Source organism: Chiroxiphia lanceolata, chromosome 5, assembly GCF_009829145.1.
Source record: "Chiroxiphia lanceolata isolate bChiLan1 chromosome 5, bChiLan1.pri, whole genome shotgun sequence".
Lineage (NCBI taxonomy): Eukaryota > Metazoa > Chordata > Aves > Passeriformes > Pipridae > Chiroxiphia > Chiroxiphia lanceolata.
Genome location: NC_045641.1, coordinates 26629198 through 26655207, shown reverse-complemented (window position 1 = coordinate 26655207; position 26010 = coordinate 26629198). Strand labels below are relative to the sequence as shown.

Here is a 26010-nt window from a genome sequence, read left to right as displayed (position 1 = left end):
TCTGTCCCAGTGAGGTTGAAATTGTGAATGACTTAGGCCAGGGACCTGTCACACTGCAGAGAGTGAACTACCTAAAGTAAGGCAATGCTATGCATTTTGGAGAAGTGACTATAAATGTCATGAAAAGCCTAGGTTCTTTCAGCATTAGTTGTCTCCAGGTAAGGAAGGGTTTGCGATCATGATTTTGGATTACACTGATTTGACTTCAATCCTGCTTTAAGTCTAAGCCTAAGCTTTTTATTGGATCCAGCTCCTAATGCCTATTAAATTAATTTCTTTATCTTGATTAATATTTTGCTTGTATATATCTTTGAACATCTGGACACAACCTTCAGTGTCTCTCTTTAATGCCTCTAGTCCATTGCTATAACACATTCATGGATTGCTTTCAGAAGTTGTTAAGGTATCCAGTCATCAGCACGCATATCAGCAACAGACCATGTACACATCTGCTCACCCCACTGAATACACTGCTCCCACAATGCTTCAAAGTTTTACCCCCTGTAGAACGGGAATGTTAAGGTGCCTGCTGTAGCAGTGTCCTAACATTCTGAAACATATGAGTAAGTTTTAAATGAACTTTAAAAGATTTATTTCAGAGCTAAGTTAGTGACAATAATTTTTCCATCATATAGCTTCAGCCATATGTTACAATCAAGACTTTCACAGTTGTGGTATTTCACAGTGACAGTAAGGAAAGTGAAACAAACAGAGCTTCAAAACAACTCTTTTCCCTTCTTAAATTCCAGGGCTCCACTAACATTATGCAGCCTTGGTGCTTCCTTTAACATGCTACCTGTGAAGGCATTTGTGACCATCCTCTGGGAAATGGCTGAAGAGCGTCATAACCTGTCCTTCCTTTTCCTTCTGGACAAACTTTCACCATGAGCCTGTATGGGACGCCCACAATGTTGGAGCAGCAAAGACACCAGCATGCCTACCCCACAGGAATCCTGCTGCACAAGATCAATTTGGACTCTCCTTAGGGCAGATACTGCCTTTTCTGCTTCACCAAAACCACACAAGGAAGGCTCACTGAACACCAGTGTTTTGCCCTGTGTTTTCTCTTGGTGTTTGGCTAGCTTTATGTAGCAAGCCATAGGAAAAAAGCAGTAAACCTAATTCAGACATGTTTCACACAATCATAGCGTTCCTTTGTAAAATTTATTTAATGCTTTGTAGATATGCTCAACAACACTGATGAAAAAATGGCATTCAAAGGCTTTGCCTAAAATAACAGTTCAGTGAGATTCTCAGTTGTGTTACATAGTCCTCATTTACAAACACCAAAAACTCTCATGCACCTGAGTGAATAGTACCAGGCCTGTAGTTGTGGCCTTCAATCTTTACAGGGCGGAAACAGAACATCTATTCTGCTACACATTACATCCTGAAAGTTACATGATGTTACTAAGCCAAAGCCTTACATTTTTCAAACAAGGGTACCACTGGAGCTCTAAGTTAAAATAATGAAATACAAATTTGGAAAAATGTATTAACTTATCAAGAGATGCATTGCTCAGAGCATTGAGAATTACACTAGCAGATTATCAATTGCAATGTCAGTACCAAAATACTGATTTAGGTTTTATATTGTTCCTTGTGTTGTTATCTATTACACAGAATCTTAGAAAAAAATTCCCAGAAAAGTATGAAGCTTTACCGCAAAAGAAGTTAAAGCAAGTAAATGGTGGGTTTAAGTACTACAGAGATATGAAGTATTGCTTCTTCAAATCCTGCTAAGAAGCAACAGCTGTACTTCATTTTAACTTGACATGCTTCAGAACTCATACTCATATAGGTATTTAATGATCCAAACATAATGGTCCTGTATAGTTTAATTACTTATATGAAGGCTCAAGTTCATATGTAATTTGTTAAAAAAAGATGCTTCTCTGGAAATCTTACTTTGGTTCTAACAATGAATAAACTCCTTAATAGTGAAAATGCTTTGATGGAATTGGAGATTATTGACCATGGATCCTGAGCACAGCTGACAGTAAATGTTATTTCTTCTTGATAGACTCCTTGTTTCTTCCTCCTTCATGGTATAGCCAAAACAAGGAGAACAGGTAGACTGCAAGGCAGACCATCAAATCATAGTGGTAGAGTGTTGCAGAAAATAGAAGAAAGAAGAAGAAACAGAATATTTTGAAGGCAATATGTTTTAAACCCGGAGACTCATTAGGCAACTTAAGTGCTTCACTCTTCTGGTTAGAAATATCTGCAGAATCAGAAATGTGCTGGCTTTCTTTCTGTGAGTCATCAAGACTGTTTAGCATTTTCCTGTCAGTTAATAAATGGTCAGATTGAGAGTCTGGTCCTCCACCTTCTTGGGTAGACTTACTAATTAAAATTTCTGGCCTCCATAACTTCTCTTGTTGGAGCTCTGCTTGATGGAAACACTGACCTATATTTCTTCCTCTTCCTTCTCTAGAAATTACCGTGTCTGAAGTGGAAGGTACTTCTGCTGTTTCAACGTTGGGAGGGAAGTTTTTATTAATACACTTAATTTCATTTGGTAGATTTAAATTGTACCCTGACTCAGCAGCAACCTTGTCAAAGACTTCAAATTCAAAGTGTCTATACAGGTGTTCCATACCTCCTGCTGCAGTGGACCCTTCAGAATATGCTACTGAAGAGCTTTTAAGATGGTGACTAGGAATAGTGTTTGTACCAGAAGGTGGCATTTTTGTTTCAGCTTTAGCATATAAATGGGAAAGCATACCAACATGACTTTCTTCCCTATAGAGCTCTTCTGCTTCCTCACTGTATAGATGCTTCTGGGTGCTCAGGGGACATTTAGATACTTCTGAATATAATGTCTGCTGCAAATCTTCTTTTTTTCCTGTATCAGAAACCTTTACTGCTTCTCCTACAGGTAGAATATTGCCTATGTCTGGTTGTACTTTGGCACATTTTTCCCTGCTATTGCATAGAGACTTCATTTCTCCTTGCAGTGTTTCATGAACGCATGCATTATAAATACCTAAAACTGATTCCTTTTCAAATTCAGTGTCATATAATACACCCACTGTGTTGAGTTGACAAAGAGCATAATGTGAACCATCATTTCTCCCTTCATGTGTATCAAACGCTGTTTCCTTTTCCTCTGTGGGCCTGTCACTTAGTGCAGTCTCTTGAGGTAGCTTAGCAATTACTGCTTTTTCGCTGGCAGACATTTTTTCTGGAGCACTTTCTGGTGTTGTTTTAATTATATAAGCCGTACCTGCCTCTGCTTCCTCTGTAATATCCTGCTCAGAGACAGAAGACTTTTCACAACTCTCTGCCTCCTGGCAGGTAAACAACTCCTTTGTGGAAGCTGTACTCTGAGGTTCCGTGCTCCCTCTTGCTCCCCAATGAACCTTGCTCCCCATTTCTTGCCACCTCTGCTCGGTGGAGTTTGCTTCACTTTCCCTTCCAGTCAGTCTCCCTTTATTTATGTTGTCTGGCTTATCTCTGTCTTTTAACCTCATGAATCCTCTGTTTTCCTGAGTGTCCTCAACTTGCCTTTCATTCCCCCATGTGGCCCTGGGTGTCTGCTTGTTGTTCTCAGCTGGCGGAGGTGTTATGTTCAGGGCTTTGGCATTGTGTTTCCTATGTGACTTGAAAGGCTTGGAAATTTCCTCCTCACCGATTAATGCCAAGTCTGCTATTTCGATGACTTTCTTCTCCTTCCCTGCATCAGTGTTAGAGTTTTTTCCCGACATTTCACCAATTCCTTTTTTTTGCGTATATCGTCTTTGTGTGGAATCTATTGAGACATCAGCATATGCAAAAGTGCCAGCATATAAATCTTCTCTTAAATGTACCTGAACTTTGCTTTCAATCATCTTGACTTTTCCTTCATATTTATCAGCGTCTGATAACAAATCCAGAGTGTGGTGAGACATTTGTGGTGCTTGGTGCTCTGGAGCTGGATTAGCATTGCCATCCAGCGTCCTTGCTATGCATGCATTTAATTGCATGGATTCATCATGCTCCGGAGCGATGGTTTCTGGTCTCATTTCACAAGCCCCTTTTGAGATAGCAGGAGCATCCTCACTGATGAATACCCTCTCCATCGTCTTACTTCCCGAGGCACTATCTATTTCACCTTTTGAAACATCTGTGTGGCTCTCTCCTTGTCGGCTTGAGACAGTGGCCGTAATACCAATAGCCTCATTCTGTTTTGTCACAGGAAAATCTTTTGTGGATAAAAGGCTCTCACTGGTAACAGTATGTTCCAAAGACCGCTCACCACCATTTACTGAGCCAGAAGTGACTTCCTTCCCTGGTAGCTGACTAATATAATCTGTTACAGAATACTTAAATTTATCTTTTAATTCTCCTCCTATCACTTGTGAAGTGTTTTCAGATGAGGAACTGATAGGCACAGGGTGTAAGTCACTGCTTCTTTCTATACAGGTTAGCTTTTTCACCAATCTTTCAGTTTCACTTGGAAAATTAACTGGTTCTGTGGTGTATAAACTCCTTTCATCTCTGGAAGAGGTACCTCTAGCTTCTGTGAAGTGCTGATTTAACTGAAACAATAGAATAGAAAAGAATGATCAAAAAGTGCTTTGCAAAAACACGCCAAATGAAGGAGGTAGGATTTCATTATGGAAAGTTTTGTTTTCAGTAACAAAGCTTATATGGAAACATGTTCCAAACCATTTGCAAAATTTACATTGGATGTATTTTTTAACATAGGTAATGAGCTTTATGTTGGTGCTGAAAGGAGCAGGAAATAAAATAGCATTCAGAACCCTCTTGCTTTATTCATGAGTTCAGTTAGCTGCTAATACATTTTATACAAATTAAATCTGAAGAGAATATTCCCTTAAAGGCAGGCTAATTCATTCTCTATACATTTGATTCTAGGTTTGGAGAGATGAAGCCGTAGGGCGAGGGGGTAGGATTGGCACTTAAATGAGGGCATTGATACAGTACATCAGTGCCCAGTAATGTATAGTATTGTCCAGTAAAACAAAGACACATTTCACACTGACAAACTCTGTAAGGATTATCTGCGCTTCATTTCTCTCAGGGACCATTTTACAGGCTTCAAACCAGACTGTTTTTAGACAATCTGGTAAGACACGAGTTGGAAATGAGATTAGCAAAGTAAAAGGCCAGAAACTAATCACTCCCCCTCCTAGCTCCCAAATATCATATTGTATTATTCAGCTATGCTGGCTTGTCATTGCACTCTCTTCTCACTTTAGCACAGTCACACTGATAGCACTAGCTGATCAATTAGAGGCTAGATTCTTGGGCACCCCTTTATGCATCTGCACTTGCTGTAGATACCCCCATTACAGTTTCTCTTATTAATATGTTTTCTGCAAAGCCTCTGCAAACTATTAATAGTAAAACGTCACTCAAAGAAAAGTGAGGGAGCTAATGTCTCTGCAAATTCTGTTTTAATGACCCTCTGCCAACCAGTGCTCAAGTGTATTTGAGTTCTTCGGTGATGCCAACTGTCAGGATTTAACAGTGAGATGCCTGTGTTTTTTTCCCCTCCTCATAACTGACATTTGCATGATCTCAATAATTATATGCAAATCTTACGATTTCCCCTTCTTCTCACATAAGGCTCATGTTACTTGTCAACTGCACAGCTGTCTTGTGAGCCAATGCCTGTGCATTTCAAAGATTTGGTTGTATTTCCATCTATTATAAGCCTTCATTGTTTAATTCATTAAAGAGTGCATAGTGGAAATTAACATCTAAATTATAGCTCCCCCTTCATTTATTGTATGGACAAGTCTGGCAATTGATAAACAAACGGTTATACTCGATCCTGTTTTTTCTAAAAGGGTGGACTGAGAACAACAAGGGATTTTAGAGGTCCTCCTTTCTCTGTTTCACTGTAAAAAAACAAAGAGACTCTGATTTTCAGGCAGTGAAAGGTCTCACAATATGCAACAATTTTCAACTTTTTTAAAGTAAAAGACAAGAAAAAAATTATATTCAAATGAGAGGATTTTTTTCTCTATGTCAATGAGAAAAAAAAGAATGCTTCTCATCTTCCTTTCCTGTCTGATTCAGCATCCACATTTTCACAGGTGATAGCTATTATAATCTATGATTATGAATCTATGCACCCAAATGATATGAGCTGAGAACAGACACTGAGAATAATAGATTGCTGTATGTGTCTCATTTATTGCCATTTTTTCTTTCATACTGAAAAGTGCAAGGCAAATCATGCACATTCATCCACGCACACAAATCCAAATAGATTGAATGTTCACTGAGTGTGAAATTCATTGTAAAAAATCTAATATCAAATACTGATACATAAAAATCTGCTTATATAAATATATATGTACCTATTTTGCTTATACAGCAGGCTACATAGTTATACTTTGAAAAAACCTTAAAAGCAAGCAGTAGTATAAGTATAAAAATTTTACCAAATATAAAACCTGTATTTAAGAATATTTCCACCCTAGAGACTAGGAGGGGAGATTTTTTAAATGCTACTCTTCTAATTCCTTCAAACTGTCATTTAGAGCCTCTGGTAAAGAAGTAAAAGGGAGAAGTCATTAATTTAAGACCAGAAAAAGTTGATGCACTATACTGAAATCAAAGCACCTTCTATTGTTGAATCAGTTAGAGATTCAGTGTAAGTACAGACCAAGGCTTTACATTTGTAAATTAGTACATCAGTCAGCTCTGTTAAAAGGGGGCATTTCACCAGCTTTGAAGCGTAAATGGATTCAAATCATTTAATACTGTAGATATAATTGTATAACACTTACCAGCAACTCTAATTCTTTTTCATCATCTTTGTGATCACCCTGCTTGTATTCTGCATTTTTCTCTTTTATATTTTTATTAGTTCGTTCGGTGTCCTTGTCTTCTGCTTGTGAATAAACAATCTCTGGGATGTTTGTGTCTGAAGAGTTAAAAAAAACATAGTTGAATAATTTTCACGAGGTTGGTTATTACACTATTTTTAATTAGCATGTGCAGTAAGGAAGAACTAATTAAATTGGGTGTTGTACCTGAAGTCTTTGAGTTATTCCATGTGTCATCATCAGACGTTGCCAATATTTCTTCCTTTCTGCTAAACAAAAAGAAACTTCTTGTGTTATTCTGCAAAAATTATGTTCTAATTCCTCCTACACTCAAATATAAAGACTGCTAGTTAATTACACAAAATTTTAAATGCTGTTTGAAATTCTGAAAATAACAGCTATATAAAATGTAGCGCTTTTTTGAGTGACCTGATATTAAGGCTTGGTCTTAAGAAAGAATTGGCCAAGAAAATGAGAATGTGTTGACCTTCAGATTACATTGCAAAGCTGATGGGTTTTCCCAGGCATTTTTTGAGAAAGCAGCACAAAGGTGATTAGATGGGTCAGTGACAGAAGAGTATAATTTTGGGGTCAGGCAAGGGTCTGGGAGGATATATGTGTTCAAGAGGCCAGGGCTCTCTCTTGCTTGTGTTTTTCAAATATTTGTATACATACAGAGATGGCTGGAAAAAGACATCTTTGTTACCTGAAATAAATCAAAAGATTCTCCCTGCATATGTACAGTATAAATCCTGTTGCTAAGCTATGCCTGGCCGGCAGGAACGAATTCTGCTTCCCTGCAGCAAGTGTAATTTTTTCTGTTGTTTTGCTGGCTGTGAAAACAAAGGCCAGGTCCAACATGAAAAACACCTACGGAAAGGTGCTTAGTGCCTGCAGTCCTCATCTATATCAATGCAAAGTGATAGCAGTTTGAACTGTGTGCTTATAGGGATCTAATCTTTAGTGCAAAAGGGAAAAAAAGTTAAAATAATATCACTTATGTGAAATGTAAATTATTATATCAATCCTAATGACTTCTCTATGAGGAGCGATTTCTTTTTTTGTAGGTTTTAATTTATGCAATTTTCAACCAGCCGTCCACCTGAGTTACTTTCTAATTTTCAAATATTAATCTTTTCCCCTTCTATTCTCTCCTGGTGTCTTTCATTTGAATTGATATAGCATTAACTCTGCCACCTAAATGCTTAATTCAGAAGGAGGATGCTAAATTTATACTCTGTTAAAAGAATCTAGACTTTGACTGTCACCAACTTTTTAAAATCCACTCTTTATAGGGTTGCCAGACTAAAGCAGACAGAAGCTGCTGTCAGTATACCATTTGATCTCTGACACTGGCCACCATCAGATACTTCAGGGGAAGATGTAAAGTTCTTGTAGGAAAGTACTTGAAGTAATTTGCACTGCCTCTTAAATTTCCTCTTGGTCATTTTTTGTTAGAAGTTGTCCTTGAAGTGCAAGATTTATTGCTATCTCAATAGTTCTTTTTTACCATTAATTGCAATAATGCTGAATATTCTTGCAATCTGTATGAATGTTATGTCACTCTTGAATCCTGGTATATGCATAGCCTCCACACATTTCCCACTCTCCTACTCACACCGTGATGTACTTTCTCCTGTCAGCAGTTGCTATAATCTGAATTTAATCCTGAATTCAGAGTCAGGCCCTTATTTTCAGTAGATCTGTGGAGTTTTTAATGTAAATCATTAGTGCTTATTATTTATACATAGGGTTTTGGGGAGGGCTGTTAATTTGTTTGTTGGGGTTTTTTTACTGTTCAAATGCTCGTCTTAGTGTTACATCTAGTTCCCAGTTTTCTTCTGCCCTTCTGCATCTTTTTCACTCACCTGTTTCCATAAATCTAGACACCCTGTAGATCAGGGCTTAACCATAAGACAGATACATTAAAACATTTAGGTGCTAATAGGTGTCTGCAAAAGCCCTTAATGAGAAGCCAAGATATGTAAAACACGTGAACTAAATCATCACCCCAAAATAATAATCCTAAAGCCACATGGGCGTAGCAGGGAATTCTGTTGAATGTAGCTGAATTCTTTGAATGTAGCTGTCTACCTGCAGCATTCAGCAATATGAATGCAACTCTTGGAAGGAGGGATGGCATAATTTGCTGCTAGAAGGGACTCTCATCTACTTCTTAAAAGGAATGGAGTTTTTCATGCAAGAAACATTCCCAGAAGAAGAGAAGATGTTGATGCCTATATCTAGCATAATAGTCTACAGGCAGCTGGAGTTCACATTCAAGATGAAGTGGCACTTTCAGATTCTGTCATACCCTCATGTGATAAAAATGCTGCACATGCATCCAAAAAATATCCAAATTGCCAGGATAAAGAACATTTGGGTAAAAACTGGAGGACAAATTTCTCTACTCCTCATGAAGTTGGATGTACAAGCTCTTTAGCTTAATTTTCATTCCCTAGAGAAAAGACAAACTGGATTCTGCCCCCTGTTTCCTATATTCCCTATCCAGTGAATATTTTTGGTTTTGATTAACAAATTTTCACTGTAAAAATACAGACACAGTCTTTGAATAAGATGCTGAGGATGAGTAGCTATTTCCCAAACCTTTAAATAAACAGGTATAAAGATGCTTCAAGCTGGATAATTACAGGTGTGTGCTGGGTTGGTGTTACCTTATCTAGCTTTAGTCTCCTATGCATCTGTATTCAGGCAGTCTTGTCTATCATGCCTATCATCAGTGGTGAGGGATTAACACTTCCAAAAGGAGATGCATTCCCTCTAACATGGGCATCATGAATAAGATGAAGTGACATATCCTTCAGAGGAGCTTCTCTGCCTCTGGACCATAAAGGGAACTTACAGCTTAGGCTGTTACTGAAATCTGCATGAATCTCACCTTGTAAGTATAAATTTTAACTGTAATGTAGCTATGGATTTTTAGTGTCTAGGGCTGTAACACTCAATGCATGTGTGACCTGAGCCCTTCAGTTTTAGTTTTGCTGTGATTGGAGTTGAATCTTTCCTTAACTCTTGTTCTAGTAGCATCTAGAGCCCTGGTCCACACTTTTCACAACTGCTACACAGGTAATAAACAGCAATGATGACACAGTCTCGCAGCTGGGATCCACACTGCAGGGCTTGTAATGTAATTTCTTGAATGTTGCGCTGAATTTTATAAAGATTTCTGGTTTATAGCCCATTATTTTTGCACACGTGTCCCACAAATACCTCAGTACAGGGAATTTCAGTGTGTTTTTCTTATTTTTCTTATTTCAGGTATTTTTCTTATTTTACTTCTATATTAGAAATATCCATCCTCATAACACTATTTTATTGGAAAATCTAAAATTAACCTAAATTGAGGATGTTGATACTGCAGTGTTTGAGGATCACAAGGAGCATAAAATGATAGTAATTTAAATCACTTCTTCAATTTAAGAAGTGATATGAAGATATTGAGACTATGAGTGCATGTAATACAGAACAACCTCAAACATATATGTATACCCTAAGGACTGGAATACTTCCCAAAAGCCAATAAAAATTACCCCCTTCATCAAACGGGGGCAATTAGAAGGTATTTGTCTGGTTAGATTTTCTCCATATTTTTCTGAAATATTCTCCTAGCACACTATCAGAATTCTGTGAGCAGATTTTTAAATTAGAATGTTAATTAAGCTTTTGCTTTAGAAATTAATTATCACACTTTGTTGTGAAAGGTGGTTTAAATTTGTCTACATTGTGAGAGAAAAAAAATTGTGTTCTGTTAAAAAGCTTTTATTTTTATTTTTGAGTGATCCAGGCATTCCAACAACAGTTAAAGCTAGAAAAAAATCCATGATGTCAGCTGATGCAGTTCTCCTCCAGCATATGTACCTGTAAACCTGCAGAAGCTCTGTTGATTCTGCTGATTCAGCTGAATGGGGCACATCTTCATAAAGTACACCAGGAACTTAAGGATTTCTACCAGCTTAAAAAACTGAACAACTTACGATCATATGATTCATTCTTGATGGAATTATCATTCACTCAGACTGAATTATAAAAATAAATAAGGAATAAAACCAGGTTATCATTGTAATTTGCATTCATATATGAAGCTCAGGGTCTAGTCAGTAGGACAGAGAGGACTGAAAATTTGATGGACATTGTGTGAAGGAGTTCAGAAGTCCAAAAGTTGCAGGGAATTGGCATCCCAGAAAGGAAATGTTAAACTTGAACACTAAAGATGTGAAGACTAGATAGACAATGTATAAGTGATGAGAAAAAAAATAATTAGCCAATAAATATTTCTTTGACTTCACAAAGGGTTGGGGTAAACTAAGATATGTCAAGGCTTTCTAAATAGTCTTTTTAAGTTAAATAGGGATTTTTTTTTAGAAGTGAGGTTGGATCAGGATTTCAGATGATCTACGTATAACCCCAGAATCAAGAGACTTCTAAAATTTTCTACCACAGAGCTAGTAGTGGGGTAGAGTCCTATAGGAACAGAGATCTTACAGGACATAACTGATATGAACAGAGATTTAGAAAATTATATTATTTCATCCAGTCTGGGAGCAGAACTTGTTTAAATATGCTCCAGTTAAGAGAAGCAGATAATCTCCAACCCAAATCTGAGAGACCCAAGAGAGGAAAACACATATTGGTTTAAAACCTTTGCTATTCAGATCTATCAAATTGATCCTGATACTACTGTAACAGTATTAGAAGAGTAGAAAAAGTAGTAGTTATATTTAGGAAAAAAAAGAGAAATAGTGTCAAGGCAACTACAGGCCCAGCTGTCTTCAAAACCTTTTCACAACGGATTTAGGACAAAACTTAAGTGAGAGAAGAAATACAGATAAATAGAAAATGGCATAAAAAATGCCAGACTCACCTGATAATATCTGTCTTTGATAAGATTACTACATTTCCCTTGTCTAAAAATCAGTTATCAGGATTTCATTAAAGCATTTGTTGTGCAGCCACATGGGAAATTTATTAATTAAACAGGAGAAGAGGGATATGAGTATAAGAGCTGGGTGGTGGAAGAGAGACTGTCAGTGCCAAGCAGGGTCCCACAAGCTGGGCTGTGTGGAGCTAGCAGGCACCGCTGAGGAATTGGAGAGGACCAGTCATGTAATCAGACTTACTCAGTCATGTTATTACAGACCAAAGCACAAGAAGTCAAAGTTAAATTAAATCTGTGGCAGATAGGAAGTTGGGAGACATGACCAACACAGAGGAGGATTGAAAGAAATAGGTGGCCTGGAGGATCAGGATAATAGATAAGGGATGAAATTCAAAATTATAAAGTGCCAGGTTATACATTTAGGGACCAGAAAGAGTTTCCGCCACAAAACTATGCCTCAGAAATTGGAAGAAACAGATGAACAAGAAAAATTTGAGTGTTATTTTTTATCAGAAAACATTTCCAGGCCACTGGTGTGAGATGAGCAGGACACTGATATCAAGGCAAACCAAGTTCTATAGTAATGAGTCAGAGAAAGTTTTCCCAGTAATGAAAGATTTATAAGAAATGTTCATGTTGTGGCAGCAGGCACCCATAAGAACTCTTATGGAACACTTGTCTGCAATGTTAAAGAAAGATTGATTCAAATTGGAACAGGTGCAGAAGGGGACTACAAGAAGACTTGCAGGATGAAAAATCTATATTAACCAAGAAGATAAACTGAGTACTTCCATTTTCAGCATAACAAAATAAACTCTGAGAGGAGAAAATGTTATTGATACAGCAAAGGGGTAAATACTCAGAAGATATAATTTTATTAAGCAGTCAGACTATTAATGTAAAATTAATATAAAGAGTTCACAAAAACATTTTTTATGGAAACTTAAAACAAGCTCTGTAGCATTAGAAGACTACATCCTGTAATTTTTAAGTGCAAATACCAGACACAAGAAACTGAGAAGGTCTCAGTATGGAAACATGGATATATTTTTGCGAACTGGATTATGTAACATGTTTCCCAAGGGATAAGACTTCATGACCCCATAGTCCCAGTCCAGTCCTATTTCAAATGTTCCTGTGCAGCTATAATGCCCTGAGAGTTATGCTTTCAGGACTGCACATTTCACTGTGGAATAGCAGGTGCTTTGGTCTGGTCATAAATAGGTTTGGGACTATAGCCAAAAGGTATTAACTTTTCCATAATGGGTGGTGTTATCATAGCTTGTCATGATTTTAATTCACACACCAATATTTGGCTAAAATTGTGTCTGTATGTTTGGATACCTCACAGCACTGTTCACTTTGTTCTATGTTATATCCACTTACACTAGATCTTACTATTTAAATCATGAAGTATTTATTTTAAAGAATTCAAAAAAAGGCTAAAATGGTTGGATTACAGAGTATGGAAAGAGAAAATGTACCTGTAAAACTCCTGAAATTAATGAAAACTGATCAAATTTATACTATCTTATATTTAAAAGAAAAATATATTTTAAAGGAATATATTATTTAATCTGAAATTCAGAGAGAGTGTTAAAGTATTCAAAGAATGTATTTCTTAAATATTTAGTTAAAAATAAGTAAATGGAAAAAAAGTTTTCAAAGCAATTTTATTTACAAATCCAGACAGTCTTGGGATCTTGCAGAATCTTTCATGCTTCTGATTTTTACTGTAGGTTCAAAATAAATTAAAAAAAAAATCAAAATTCTATCCTGAAATGGAGGTGATTTTTTTTTTTTGTTAACATAACTAACATAACTAACATAAACCTTATAACAGTTGACTTACTGGAAAACTACAATTAAAATATTGCTCTATTTATACTGTTCCTAAAACAACAGTTGGATAGGGGAGAAAATATTAAATTCATGAGGAGATGGAAATGCCAGGAGGCAAAAGAAAATGGTACTATGTAAAAAAAAAAAAAAGTTAAAACCATAATCTTGATAATCTGATCTCATTATCATGATGAGACAACTACTGAAGACACATCCCATCACACTTCAGGATCTATATTCAAACCATGTCCTGACCTGTCGGTCTTTGTGTGACAACTAAAGGAGTTCGGGAGCCACCAAGAATCTTGATGTGGATTTTCAACGTAAAGACTTTGACTTCTCTTGTGATGTTGTCTCCATCTTCTATTTCACTCACTAAATATATGAACTAAATATTTAATGAGTAAAGATAAACTCACTCCTTGCTTCCATAAGGCTCAGTCCAAAATTCACTATAGGGACAAGTCTCCCACTGATTTAAATTGATGTCTGTGTTATCAGAAGCTGAAGTTATAGTCTTATAACACAATCACTCCCCAGTTTATTATCGCATGCAGTTCTTGGTCTCAAGCCCTTGTGCTGCCAGAAAATTCACATCTGAGCTCAAGAGGGGAGGTGCAGCCCTGGCTTGAAGCCACATTTGTGCCTCCTGGGGCCTTGCCTTGCTGTGCCTCAGCACCAACCAGGGTCCGTAAGGTGGCGTGGAGATGACAAGGAGTCTGAGGATTACCTGCCTATGCACTGCCATAAGAGGGCATATATATTATTTCTCTTCTGGAGAATTTCTAACATGGGAGACTGACTGCTGGAGGTGTGTCCTACAGCCTCCCCACTTGGCAATGCTTGACCTCTTATTTTGGGCCACTTGAAAACCAAGAGGCCACAAACTGTCTGCATCAGAGACACATGCAGTGAGACATCTTTAGGTGCAACCACTCACTTGTTATGGAGAGAAGCCATTAAGTTCATGCTCAGTTTCCCAAGAGCAGATTAGTACATGTACAGAGGCTTCAGTGCCCAGTAGTGTCTGGTAGTGCTGGTCACATTGGAGCCAGCCAGGCTGGTGGGCAGTACAATCTGGCCTCATCGAAAGTTCTACCTGCAAGTTGTATCTGCCCAGGCTCTGAACTACCTGTGGCTACGGAGGAGAAAGACCTCTGATAAAGCTAAGGAGTGTAATCACTGTTATTGCTGGAGCTGGTGCTTATTTCTGATTTGTTTACCTGCACGTTTTTGTCTAAACGAAGACAGAATATTATTTTTATGAAGAGTATGTTCTCATTTGAAATTGACACTAATGAATGCAAGGTTTTTTCCCCCTCTTGTTTGTACCATCAAATTAATTAGCTCTATTGTGACATCAGTATTTTTCTCAAGTAGTTCAAGGCTTGAGCATTTTCCTTTCTTTTTCTAAAGGGCATCTTCAGTGCCCTTTATCTACCATAAGAATCATGCATCACTTGTATTTTTCACAACTAATGCTGTTTATTATAAAAACTGATTGTGATGTGAAGATTGTTATACTGTGTGGCAAATTGCCCAAACAATTACTGTAAATGCATGAGCCATAAACTGTACTGCCAAGGACACTGGTAGGTTAGCTCCTATAAAAGAAACAATTAGAGTCTGAGGTGAAAATAACAGAGATGAGATGACAGTTATTGAAAAGGCAGAACATCCAGTTTAATGTTGTAAATATAGGCTTGTGGATTACACTGATGGTTTTAAAGTGTTCATGACTTATTGAATGGAATAAAGTATTCCATACTTTAGAATGGGGCAATAATTATTATTCCTTTTTAATTGTGATGTCTGGTGCATTTGTGAGCAGTTGCTGAGAACATCCCCACATTATACTGATTCTAGTTCTAAATTATCATCCTGCTCCAAGGGTTTGGGGTTTTTTATTATTATTATTTTACTTTTTTAGCATTTTGTTGTTCAGGGTCTGTTCTGAACAAAGTATTTTCTCTTGAGGAACTTGGAGTGCTTAGAGGGTTACAGCAGTAATTATTTCAGTTTCAGCCTACACACTTCACTGCTTTAAATCATCATTAGAAGTTTCATCCCTCAGCAACTCCTGCTGAGACAATCTTAAACTCCTAGAAAAAATTAGATAAGAATAGCTTATCTTTATGACAATTTGTATATAAAGATATTGATAAGAATTTGCCAGAAATTAAGAGAATACATTTTTTTCTTAGGAGTCATCTAAATATAGGAAAAGGGTTTTTATGATTGCTAAAGAATTTCAGTAGTTCAAACCAGATTTGGAACATACGAAGATTAGGGTGCATAAAAAAAAGATGTGCACCCTACAAGAGGATGTGTTGCAATAGACTATGGCATACAGAGAGAAAATAAAAGAAAATTGACAATACTGAGTAAGAAAATTAAACAGTCCTCTGTTTCTTTAAGACAAGACATAGGGGTAAAAGACAATGAAATAAAATTCAAATATTAGACCCTAGGGAGAGCACTAAACAACTGGACACATAATTATGGCTGTCCCAGAAGGCAAAGGTGCTGGACACATAAAATCAGAACTGGGAAGGGTCTGTCCAAGGTTTGGAGAAGAGGACAAAGCGAGCAGCAGAGCAAGCAGTAAAGGGCAGTCTGTGTCTGCAGCATATGAGAGCTCTGAACTACAGAACCCATTAGTCAGGGCAGGTGGGGAGAGGCTGTAAAATGTTTCTGAAAGCAAGTTGCAAGGAAACTAAGCATGCAGCTGTAACAGTTTTCAGGAAAATTCTCTATGTAATTTTCAGGCTTTTGCATACTATTAAGAGAAGCTGATCTTAATGTTAGGTAGGATGTCAGAGCTGTGTTGGACATTGATGGTGCCACAGTGAAGTTAAGAGTGGTGTTGGGGAGCAGAGCCTGGGAGGTGGCTGGGCTGTGGGCCTGGGCACTGGCTGTGTCCTCAGGCTGAAATACTTGCCTCCTACCAAAACTCAGTGTAGAGTCACGGGAACTACTTAGATACAGCAGAAATCAACAGCTGCACTAATCACAGACAGACCAGGCCAGCACAGAGCAGTGTGAGCGAGGTGCGGAGCATTGCTGTCTGTGCAAAACAGAGGACATCTGTAACTCAGCCAGTATCATTCCTTGTTCTGGGCTCCTAATGCATGCTCATGAATTTCTACTTGTCAGTTGGCTTTACCTGAAAATATGGCCAATTCCTACCTAAAGGTATTTTGACTTCAAATGACCTCTCCTTGTGGAGATGCCATGTTACACATAACATTGTTATTACATGTCACATGTGGCAATACCATGGCCTTCTGTTTTTATGGGGTTTTTTCCAGGAGGTCTTTAGAAAATAGAAGCATAACAGAAAAATAATTTAATGTAAACAATGTAGAAAACAATAACTGAAATTATAGACCACGCAGGTAAAGATTCAGAAGCAAAAACTGCAGAGAAAATCAACATCTATAATTGAATAGCTGTGCGAATATTAAGTAGAAATTACTGAATAATACTTTAAAATATTATACCATTACAATTGATCCTATTAGAATGAAGTTGTATGTAAATCAGAGCCCTTATTATAACTCTAGGAAAGATTGATTTTCTTATATGACCTTCAACTACTGGCAGTGTTAGAGAAGGCTCAATCTAGTTCTTAGTAAATAGGTGTCACCAAACAAACAGGACTGACACTAATTAGCTCCCTTGTTGATAGTCAGGAAACAGAGGACAGAGGCAGAAGACGGAGTGGTCCACTCATTATTAGAGCAGTAGGTGAGAACATTTGCTGGCTGGCATGTCAATGGAGGTTTGCACTGCAGCTGCCATTTTGAAACTAGGCTGAGAATAGAAGACTGCGTTATCAGGAGAGTCAGTCATGCAAAATTCACAAGCATTTTGCATGAAAACAGAGACACAAAGAACCTGTACTTAAATGTTTGAAAGTTGAGGAAGACTATTAACTTGTGGTATTTCTCCACCTTGAGGAAATAGTCCTTAGTTTTGGTCATCTCACCTAACAAAAGGGGCTGGCACCAGAAGAAAAAAGGTGGGGCTTCAAAATGATCATAAAGAACTGTTAGTAGCTTCTGCACAAGGAGAAATCAGAAAAGAAGTTTGGAAAGTGAAGTGGAAAAAGATGCTCAGAATAAGCGGTATATGGTATGATGATTAATAGTATCAAGGGGGGACAATTGATCAGGAGAGTAGCTGTAAGGGAATTTGAGTGTTTTTTCTGAAAAGATAATTCCCAGTAGGATTCAGACAATGTTTGTAATAAACCTATTTTTATTAAGATTATTGGATTGGTGCTATCCAGGGGATTATATTTTCCAATTACTAATATTTTCATTTTTCAGTCTTAGTTTATGATTGAAGCAGGGACATAGGTGGCACAGAACAAAATGCATTGGCTTGACTTGAGATGAGAATAATCATAGCCTCAAAGCAAACAAAGTCCCAAGAAATTAGTCTTTATTTTCTAGCTCATTAAAAAAGACCTTGAGTTTTAATGGCAAAACATTAATACAATTTTTATTATTTATTTTTTTTTTAAATACAGATGTATATCTGTCCATTAGAATATTTTAGTGCCATACAATCTGAACTAGGAGCCCAACACCGATTTGGTGCCAGGCTCAAACCTTTAATATAGCACTGTCTATCCCCAAATCTCATAACTATAGATACGAGAACTATAGAAAAAAACATTGCAAAATAAGACAGTTATACCTCAAATTAAGCTATAGCAATTATAAACAGGAACACTGCCACTTTCTTCGTATCATTTTGTAACTCTGTCATGATTGCTGTGCCTTATTGCAGCATCCATGTAGCAATGTTGAAAAGAAACCAGTTCAGAAGTCCTGTTACACAGTTATTTTATATGTGGGTTAGTCAGAAACCTGAGTAAGTCCTTTAACAGAACGGGCCAAGTATTTCAGAAAGAGAGAACCTCTTTCAAAAAGATCCTCCTGGGCAGGGTTAGCAGGTCTACTGACAGCTCCATTGTGAATTAGTACTGCAGGACCTTACTATTGGGATTCCTATTTCCAGGACCAAGATATTAAAAGAGAGGAAAAGGTGAATCAGGAGTCATGTTTTCTTAGGACTAGGTTTGGCCTAAGGTCAGAGGATATGCTTCTTAGGTTGGTATTTTTTCTGGAAGGGGCATGATCAAATATCAAAATGATTTTGTAGAGAGGAGATGAGGGTAGTGTTCCTCTGTTCTTCTCTTGCTTCTTTCTCACACTGCTTTAGAAGATGGAAGGAGAGGAACTCTCAAGTTGTGCCTATTTTGTCTAGCTCTGAGACGAAAAAGACCGTAACCAAAGTGGCTCCTGGTCTTTTTCTGGATCTCACGGAGGAAGAACAGAGAAGGAGCAGTCTCCTCCCAGTATGTCAGAAGAGAGTATATTTCCTAGAGATTGACTGCACAAGGCTGAGGCAGGTATGCAAGAAGGTGACAAATGCCTTAAAGAGGCAGATGGACAGATGGCAGTCAGGTGAGACTAAGACACAAAAACCACCCTTGGGAAGGAGAACAGAACAGATGACAACAAAAAACCCCTTAGAGTTATTCTTGAGAAAGGGCAACTCTGATCTAAATCTTGGAAAGCAATTGTAAATTCAGTATCTCAATAAGATAAAACTCCCAGGTGTTATCACCATGAGAGACTTTTATAACCTTTTTTTGTTTTTCACATGTTTAGTACCACACAGCAAGGCAATTGTGTGATAGATCTCAATATTTCTATCAAGAAGACATGGAATATAACCCAGGAGACACTGGTTCAGACTTAATGGGGTAGATTTAGACACTGACAAACTCCTCAACCCTCTACCCCAACATGAAGCTACGATGTAGTCACCATCACGGAAATGTGGTGGGATGACTCACATGACTGGAGTGCTGCCAGGGATGGCTACAAGCTCTTCAGAAGGGACAGGCAAGGTAGGAGAGGTGGAGGAGTGGCTCTATATGTAAGACATACTCTTGACTCTGTAGAACTCGAGGTCGGTAATGATAAGGTTGAGTATCTGAGGACCAGAATCAGGGGGAAGGCCAACAAGGCTGACATCCTGGTGGAATTCTGTTATAGACCACCCAATCAGGATGATGAGGGTGACAAATTATTCTACAAGCAGCTGGCATATGTCTCATAGTCACCAGACCTTGTTCTTGTGGGCTACTTTAACCTGCCAGATGTCTGCTGGGAACTCCACACAGTGGAGAAGAGGCAGTCTAGGAGATTCCTAGAGTGCATAGAGGATAATTTCCTGTTCCAGCTGGTAAATGTGCTTACCAGGTGTGGGGCCCTGCTAGACCTGCTGTTCACAAACAGAGAGGGGCTGGTGGGAGATGTGGTGGTTGGAGGCTGTCTGGGGCACAGTGACCATGAAATGACAGAGTTTTCAATACTCAGGGACGCAAAGAGGGCCATCAATAAAATTTCTACTCTGGACTTCCACAGGGCAGATTTCAGCCTACTCAGAAGACTGGTTCAGAGGGTACCTTGAGAAACAGCCCTTGAAAACAAAGGGGGGATGGACATGCTTCAAGAAGCAAGTCTTGAATGCACAGCGTTCTGAAAGGTGAGCCAGTGGGGAAGATGACCAGCCTGGCTGAACAGGGAAATTTTAAAGTAAATTAGGGGAAAAAAGAGATCTTACCGACTATGGAAAAAAGGGCTGGCTACTCTTGAAGAGTTTAGGAATATAGTTAGGTCATGTAGAAAGAAAATTAGAGAGACAAAGGCACAATTTGAACCCAATCTAGCCAATTCTGTTAGGGATAACAAGAAGTGTTTCTACAAATATATCAATAGCAAAAGGAGGGTCAAGGAAAACCTCCACTCTTTGTTGGACATGGGGAGGAACATAGTCACCAAAGTGAAGGAAAAGACTGAGGTATTTAACACCTTCTTTACCTCAGTTTTCAACAGTAAGACAGGTTGTCCTCAGGAAAATTGGCCTCCGGAACTGGTAGACAGGGACAGAAAGCCGATTTACCCCCCTGTAATCCAGGAGGAAACAGTCAGCAACCTGCTGAGCCACTTGGATCCTCACAAGTCTATGGGACGAGATAGGATCCATCCTAGGGTGATGAGGGAGCTGGCAGAAGAGCTCGCCAAGTCGCTCTCCGTCATTTACCAGCAGTCCTGGCTCACTGGGGAGGTCCCAGATGATTGGAAGTGGGCAAATGTCACGCTCATCCACAAAAAGGGCTGCAAGGAGGACCTGAGAAACTACAGGCCTGTCAGCCTGACCTCAGTGCCCAGCAAGGTTATGGAGCAGATCATCCTGAGTGCAATCACACAACACCTACAGGATGGGCAAGGGATCAGACCCAGTCAGCACAGGTTTAGGAAGAGCAGGTCCTGTCTGACCAACCTGATCTCCTTTTATGACCAGGTGACCCACCTGGAGGATGAGGGGAAGGCTGTGGATGTGGTCTATCTGGACTTCAGCAAAGCCTTTGACACCATCTCCCATGGCATTCTCCTGAAAAATTGGCAGCCCACGGCTTGGACAGGGGTACTCTGTCCTGGGTTAGGAACTGGCTGGAGGGCCAGGCCCAGAGAGTGGTGGAGAATGGGGCTGCATCCAGTTGGCAGCTGGTGGGTGACTGGTGGTGTACCCCAGGGATCAGTGTTGGGCCCGATTATATTTAATATCTTTATTGATGATCTGGATGACGGGATTGTGTGTACCATTAGCAAATTTGCAGATGACACCAAGTTGGGGTGGAGTGTTGATCTGCTGGAAGGCGGGAGGGCACTTCCAAGGGACCTGGACAAGCTGGAGAGAGAGTCTCATTCCAACAGGATGAGGTTCAACAAGGCCAAGTACCGGGTCCTGCACTTTGGCCACAAAACCCCATGCAGCGCTACAGGCTGGGGACAGAGTGGCTGGAGAGCAGCCAGGCAGAAAGGGACCTGGTAGTTTGGATTGACAGGAAAATGAACACGAGCCAGCAGTGTGCCCAGGTGGACAAGAAGGCCAATGGCATCCTGGCCTGTATCAGGAACAGTGTGGCCAGCAGGACCAGGGAAGTGATTCTTCCCCTGTACTCAGCACTGGTGAAGCCACACCTGGAGTACTGTGTCCAGTTCTGGGCTCCTCAGTTCAGAAGGATATTGAGGTGCTGGAGCAGGTCCAGAGAAGAGCAACAAGGCTGGTGAAGAGACTGAAGCACAAGTCCTGTGAGGAGAGGTTGAGGGAGCTGCGGTTGTTCAGCCTGGAGAAGAGGAGGCTCAGGGGAGACCTCATCACTCTCTACAACTCCCTGAAAGGAGGTTGTAGCCAGGTTGGCATCGATCTCTTCTCCCAGGCAACCAGCAGTAGGACAAGAGGTCATGGTCTTAAGCTGTGCCAGGGAAGGTTTAGGTTGGATATTAGGAAAAAATCTTTTACAGAGAGGGTAATCAGACATTGGAATGGGCTGCCCAGGGAGGTGGTGGATTCACTGTCCCTGGAGGTTTTTAAGATGAGACTGGCTGTGGCACTTAGTGCCATGGTCTAGTAACCACAGCGGTAGTGGATCAAGGGTTGGACTTGATGATCTCAGAGGTCTTTTCCAACCTGGTTGATTCCGTGATTCTGTGACTCAGTCTTAAAACATCTTATGCTTGTTGTCCAGTATCCATAAACATTGCAGGGACAATAACTGTGCATCAAAACAAAATGTAAATGCAAATCCACTTGGTGCACCTAGGAGTAAGGTAAGAAAAAGCTGCCAGCTTTACCTAGTTCACATTCAATTGTGCCTGTCAGGACTGCAGTTAGTAACCAACAGCAATAAATCTTCAGGTTTAGTGCTAGAGTATCAGCTGGTTTCACAAATCAGGAGGAGAGTGGAGAAACACTCGGAAAACCAAGCCCCTATTATCCTTTGACATATCAACTAATATTTTTTTATGTGTGTCACTGAAGTTCCAGGGATCAAATAGCCACTTCTAACATGCTCCCATGGTGTTTAAAAGGTCTTAGCCCTTCCTTTGCCCTAAGGCAGGGACTGCATTTAACTTACAAAATATTTATTTGGACCATTCTTTTTGCCTTTAGTAGCTGAGAAGATAGTCCACATTTTATCCTAAAAATGTGATGGGCAATAGGTTCTCTAGATTTACACTGTAGCTGAATCAATTGCTTCAATTTCAGACCTGTGGTACTGGGACTAGATCATGGCTTAAAGCTCAGAATGAGCATAAACAGCTCAAATGACACTGGTAGCGAATGCAATGATTAAATATGGCTCCAGTGCTCTCAGTTAATGTTACACTAACTTTAAACATATTTTCAAGACTAACATTTAGCCGGGTCAAGGTGAATGCAATGGAACAATTTTTTTTTCCAACTGAATATTTGCGAACTGAAATACCTGAATGGTGGACAGGAGAGAGTTTTGAAATGGGTATTTACAGCCTGGTTCAGTTTGCAAAATAGATATCTCCCTAAACAAAAGAATCATTGAACATACAGGAGTTCCTTCAGCAATGTATTTCTGTTTGTCCAAAGGTCCTTAACCAGCAATCTGAAAGAGCGTAGAAATAAGCTCTGGTCCTATAAATATTAAGATTCAATGATAGTTTTACACATGCAGAGTTCTAAAAAGTTCAGTGAGATTGCTGATGTTCATTAAATTATTTATTGTGCTTATTGCAGGATCGAGCCAGTTGCTGAAATAAAAAGTTCTAAAAGTCAGTTGTAATAGTGTTACAGTATTGGCATATTTAAATAAGCTGATGAAATTGTAGCAACTGAAAAAAGTCTTACAAGTGTAAAGCTAAGCATTACATGTATAATTACAAGTACTTATCACATGGTTGAGAGATGACACTCAGATTACAAAGTACCGATTTTATACGGTTTCTATATGGATTTTATAAGCTTTATAACAACCAGTATATCCCACCTAGGAGAGCACAGATTTCTGTTCTATAGCACTGAGAGCAATTTCTAAATTCACGGAAGTGAATGAGAAACCACTGATACTATTAGAGTTCCAGAGTAAATACTATGCTAAGATTGCCAATACAGCAACAAGCTATTTTCATTTGTTGTTCCCCAAAATTTTAAAAGCTTCTTTTAATATTTCTAGTGCAATAAATGGATGGCACATGAATAGCACAGCTCACAATCACCAAAAGCAAAAATGTGATAGGTTTTCAGTCTTCAGGTACTCTCCAATTAGGGGTCCACAAGTACAGGAAGCATATGTCTACTTGTCAGTGCATGCCATTCTCATGCATATCTTCCACCTGTTTCTTTAACGCTTCTGTGGTAGCATTCAAAGCCTGAAGCCATTAACTTAGATATCTATCTTTAGGATCTTTAATAAGTTTCATATTTCAAATAGTAAGTATGCCTGGATTTTGAAATATTATGATTAAACAGACAGAAAAAAAACATTAAGCGTAGTTTCTGGCTAAGTAGGATTGTTCCCTATAGAATATTTTTCAAGTGGTTTATCTTAGCTTATTTTAAATTACTTTGGAGAGTAAGGCTGCAGCAATTTCCTTAAAAGATAACTCTAGAGTTGCTATTAAGAAGCATTCCTAATACTCAGCCTCAGATCTACAGCTTGTTTTTACCCCACTTCTCTGAATTTTAGAACACCTTAAATAATTACCCTGTGTCCCTGATAATCATGGTATTCACGTACCTAGAGAAGTCATTTTTTTTGTGCCAGTCCTACCTCCTTGTACAACTGACAAAGACTGGCAATGACCAGGAGACAAGAGAAGGGCTGAGAACATGGAGAGAGGAGTGCTGCTTTTAGCTGGCACCCTGTGAATGGATAGCTTCTCTAGCAGCTGCTCTCCTGGTAAAAACAGTGACTGCAGTCATGTTCTAATAATAGCAATAAACTTTAGCCAAAGCCCATATCTGTATGTTTATCAGGCTGTAACTCGTGACTTAAAATGCCAGAAACAACCTTGAGATTAAATAGAGGTACACAAAGATCTGTGTTTTAACACCTTTTCTGCTCTTCTTTCCCTGTTCTGATTGTGGTGAACAACAACCAAAAGAACAAGGATTAAAAGGGAACATAACTTAAATGCCATATTTTAAATGGTCTAGCTGGGAATAATACAGTTGTTCCTCATAGCAAAGTGCATGAGTAGCTATTTCCAAACATCTTCCTTAGAAGTCTTTGATTTTTTTAATCACATCATGAGTTTGTGGGAAAGGCCAAGAGGAGCTGATGCAAAACTGCATTTCTCAGGGCAACCTAAGCACAGGTCTGCCATCTATCTGGGGAAGACTGACTGAGCACGGTGCAGTCCTGCCAAGCTGGGTCTTCAGGAATTTCCTTTGCCTCCCATCAGAAAGGGGATAAGGCAGCAGCTGAAGATGGGAACTTATTCATGCACAGAAGAAATTTTCTCACTAGTAATTGCTTTAAGACCATTCAGTATTTAAGCTTTCACAGTTGGCACTGGTGGCCCACAGACACAGGGTTTTTAATCTCTTCTTTCTCATCACACATTGTACACAGAGCAACTCTTGTAAGAGCTATCACCGTGTTGCATTTTAAAGTGGCATCATGGAGGTAAGTGAATTGATGCACTACTATTCAAGAAAGGTACAGTCTGTCAGTGACAAGTAAAAGCATAGGACCAACATCAGCTGGATCACACTAATACACCTGTGGATCAGTTCAGAGTGATAGATTTGTGGGCTCAGAGGGGGATAACTCTAACAGCTATGACATAAATACTAGCCTTTCCCTTCCTTGTCAGAGGACAGGAGTCCAAATACATGTTATATCCTTTTGTAAAACAATTTTCTTGATTATCAGCCATTTTCCTTGGGCTGTTGCTCTTGATCTTGACAGATGGCAAAGCACAGAAATGGGATGCAGCACCATCAGTGACAGTGGAAATAGTTTACATGACTTTTTCACTGCACCGTGCAGCATGATCTGCAGGAGTCTGCCTCATGCAACACCCAGCCAGTTCCTGTCTTAACAGATCAATGCAGGATCCTGGTGTCCACAAAAAAAAAAAAAAAAAAAGGGGGTCCAAACCTGAGGACCAGGAAAGACTTGAAAAAATACATCTAGAAGCAAATACTTCATGAAATTTTAAGAGAAGACTATTTGTACAAACCTAAACATGGAAGAAAAAGTGAATGAAACATGGAATGAATAGGCAGGCTTTTAAGTCATGTGGTTCTGAGTATCCAAATATAGACAATTTTCAGCATTAATTATTTGATGCAATATTGCTTTTCACTGTCATTCTGTTTTTCAGGTGGAACTTTTCAGGCTGAAGTCAATTTTTATTTCTAAATAATGGCATCAGAAGCCACCTTATTGCCCTCATTTACTCAACTTTGTCCTGGATCATGTTCTTAAGAGTAATACAATATAGTCATGTTGTGTTTCCTCAGTAACTTCCTCTGAAAGTGCATATTATTCCTTTTACTTAACTAACCCAACTAATCCTCGTTAATGACATTTAATGAGCCACACAAGTATGCCCTAGAGTGGATCAGACT

At 38.9% G+C, this 26010-nt stretch overlaps 1 protein-coding gene across 1 annotated transcript in view; it reads right to left on the bottom strand.

The window, feature by feature from the left end:
• Window positions 1-1145: 1145 nt before the first annotated feature.
• The window catches only part of PPP1R3A (protein phosphatase 1 regulatory subunit 3A), a 28782-nt gene continuing 3917 nt past the window's right edge, over window positions 1146-26010 (bottom strand). The window contains exons 2-4 of the mRNA XM_032688129.1: window positions 6996-7054; window positions 6750-6886; window positions 1146-4523 (exon numbers count right to left, since the gene is read on the bottom strand). Of these exons, the coding sequence (XP_032544020.1) occupies window positions 2007-4523; window positions 6750-6886; window positions 6996-7054 (2713 nt within the window). The 3' untranslated portion in view covers window positions 1146-2006. The remainder of the gene's footprint in view (window positions 4524-6749; window positions 6887-6995; window positions 7055-26010) is intronic.